Source organism: Orbicella franksi, chromosome 1 (genome assembly GCF_964199315.1).
Source record: "Orbicella franksi chromosome 1, jaOrbFran1.1, whole genome shotgun sequence".
In the NCBI taxonomy this organism is placed as follows: domain Eukaryota; kingdom Metazoa; phylum Cnidaria; class Anthozoa; order Scleractinia; family Merulinidae; genus Orbicella; species Orbicella franksi.
Genome location: NC_138145.1, coordinates 39,886,828 through 39,889,648, shown reverse-complemented (window position 1 = coordinate 39,889,648; position 2,821 = coordinate 39,886,828). Strand labels below are relative to the sequence as shown.

The following is a 2,821-nucleotide window of genomic DNA, read 5'->3' as shown; positions in this document are numbered from 1 at the left end:
ACTTTAGTAAATACGCGTGGGACGATACAGACCTTGCCAAGAAGGAGGTGAGAAAATAGCTCGAAGTCTATACTGACAGCAACAAATTTCCACTTTTTTACCAAGTGAGCATTACACTTGAACCACTGCCATTCATTTGTAGCACGCGAGAGTTGAAAAAAATGGCCCAGCAATTTACAACTCTTTACTAAAAGTGCAATCAACGACTCGCAGCGACGAGGGAGGGAGAGGGGGTTATATTTTTTGTGGTTTCATGCTCGGGAGAAACTCTATATATCAGAGACGGCGGAGCCGGAGGGGGGGGGACTGGGGGGTTAACACCCCCCAATTTCAAGCAAAAAATACATAAAATAATAATTTTACAAATATCTCCAGACACCCTACAAGTTAGCGCAGAGCTTGTAAGCCCCCCCGCCCCCGCCCCAATTCAAAATACGTTCCGCCATCCCTGTATATCTACGTGAATAATGATTTAAGATCGCATTTAATTATCCCTAAGATGGTTTCGTTTCTTCACACTAAACACTTTCTACAGACCAAACAATTTCTACAAAACAACAATAAACAATAGATATTTCAACTAGACACGACGTAAGGCTGATCGGCGGATTACTGAGAAGTTGAACAATAATACCAGATCCAGTACCTCTCGACATAGCTGAGTATGTTGAGTTATTCTAATCAACTGGACTTTAAAATAGGTCAGAACGTATTGGCCCATCAGCAAACTTGATTAAGAAAAAGTTCAAATTCCAGTGGAGCCTAAATTAACCTGCCAGGATTTGTGAAATCATTTCATTTCTCACTAAAATCCATTCATTCAGTTTACGTTGGCTCATATGTTGTCCTCTTCACATCTGTTGTTAAGCAATTTTTGAACATATCCGAGTAATGTTCTTTTATAACTTCGTCAGGTGACTCGGTACCAGAGCGACCCCAGACAAGCGATCGCTTACATGATTGGTCAGCTGGAGATCAAGAAAGCCAGAAGTTATTCTAAGGGAGCTCTGGGCAAAGATTTCAGTCTAAGAGACTTCCACTATCAGGTGCGTTTGCTTTTACTTGCACTCTCTTTTAGAGACTTTTCAAAGGAAGAGAGAGGGATAAACAGATCAGAGAGCTTGTTTGCCGGTCAACTAAGTTCATGTCACAGATGTGCTACATACACTGTAGCTACGAATGGGGTCCAAAACGGGGAAAATAGGGAAAGAGTGCTGGGGTACGGAGATGGGTCGCAGGGCGTAATTTCAACGTAGTATGAAGATCTGTGGAGCTCATTTATACAACAAAAACACTCACTGCAATCCTATGTATCAATCCTTGTGAGGCAAACGAAATCCAAATCCCAGGGTGTTTGAATAGAGGTAAATCTTAGTAGAAGAGGCGGCGGTGTTATTAGTTTTAATTTTCAAGCTAAATTCACTGTTCATGTTCTTTAGGTTCTTACCCAGGGATCCTCGCCTCTTGCTTACTTATCCGATCACGTGACAAAGTTCGTGGCTCGCTTCAAGGATAAGGCAAAAGAAGGTTGTGACGTCATCCTTAATCCACCAAAGAAAACCTAGGCAAAGAAAAGAACTAGTGAAGTCCGCTGGCAAAAACAACCGAAACCCAATGTACACTACATATGAAGCTTTGTTGATGAACACTGGTAACGCTAAGACAGTGCATTCTTTTGTTTAAATGTGAATTCAGCTGAGCTAAGGCTACATTCAGCAGAATTTAATGAACATCACTGATTGATTGATTGATTGATTGATTGATTAGTTGGTTGGTTGATTGATTGATTGATTGATTGATTGATTGATTGATACACTGATTACATGGGTTATCTAAGTAACAACAGCAATTGCTGCAACCTGTGCGGCCATTAAATTTTTTCGCCCGAAATAAGAGACCTCGCCCATCCATTAAGAGGAAAGGACGAATTTTTTTAGAATTTTAAATGTACATTAATATAGAATTTTTGAATGTTAAACTTTAGTTAATATAACATAATTAAGTCTTTTTAGGACAGCATATACGCTTTTATATCCTTTCATTGTTTGCCAATATTTCGATTTTAATTTTTTTTAGAGAGAATCTTATAATGCTATTAATGAAAATTTTTAGCCAGAGTTAATACAGTGTCCCCAATTAGTCCACGTGGGCTAAATACATTGACCCTTAAATAAAGTTCTTACTTGCTTAACTTAATAACCATTTGATTGATTGATTGATTGATTGATTGATTAATTGACTGATAGAATTAAAGAGCTCAAAATTTAGTTTGTACAGTTGCATGTTTTCGTTATAGCTTTGTAAACTAGCGCGCGATGGTGACCTCAACTAGGTATTAAACGGAGGATAAAAACGTTTTGTAGTCCGCAATTTTTGACAACACAGTAAGGAGGATAAATGAATTTGCCAACTCCGTCACCAATGTCTTTCTGCGCGTCCTTTTTAATATGACAATTCACCATATATAAGATCAAAGGAATGGCACTCTCCTACGGCTGAATTGTAACAAGGTGTTGCGAACTAAACACAGTAAAGACACGAAACAATCAAATGATCTCTTTAAGAACCACACGCGTGCTTGGAAAAAATTTATATATTTACATTGCAAATCACATTACCGCTTTACGTTCGTTGTTTAACATGCACGTTCTGGTATAAATTTTCCTTTTCCCTCGCCATTGGGTATGAAAAAGTTTCAAGCATTCAGTTTGTTGCTGCGCTTCTGTCTGGGGTTGTTATGGAACTGCAACGATGCCAAAATTGCAAACACAAAAATCAAGATCTATTCTCCGTCAAGATGGATTTTGAGTCTACTCGATTA

At 38.6% G+C, this 2,821-nt stretch overlaps 1 protein-coding gene across 1 annotated transcript in view; it reads left to right on the top strand.

Moving 5' to 3' along the window:
* The window catches only part of LOC145482308 (uncharacterized), a 2,161-nt gene extending 95 nt beyond the window's left edge, over positions 1-2,066 (top strand). Inside the window, exons 1-3 of the mRNA XM_081460966.1 lie at positions 1-47; positions 915-1,046; positions 1,440-2,066. The exon at positions 1-47 is cut by the window's left edge and continues 95 nt beyond it. Coding sequence (XP_081317092.1) covers positions 957-1,046; positions 1,440-1,565 — 216 coding nt within the window. The 5' untranslated portion in view covers positions 1-47; positions 915-956 and the 3' untranslated portion in view covers positions 1,566-2,066. The remainder of the gene's footprint in view (positions 48-914; positions 1,047-1,439) is intronic.
* Positions 2,067-2,821: the final 755 nt, after the last annotated feature.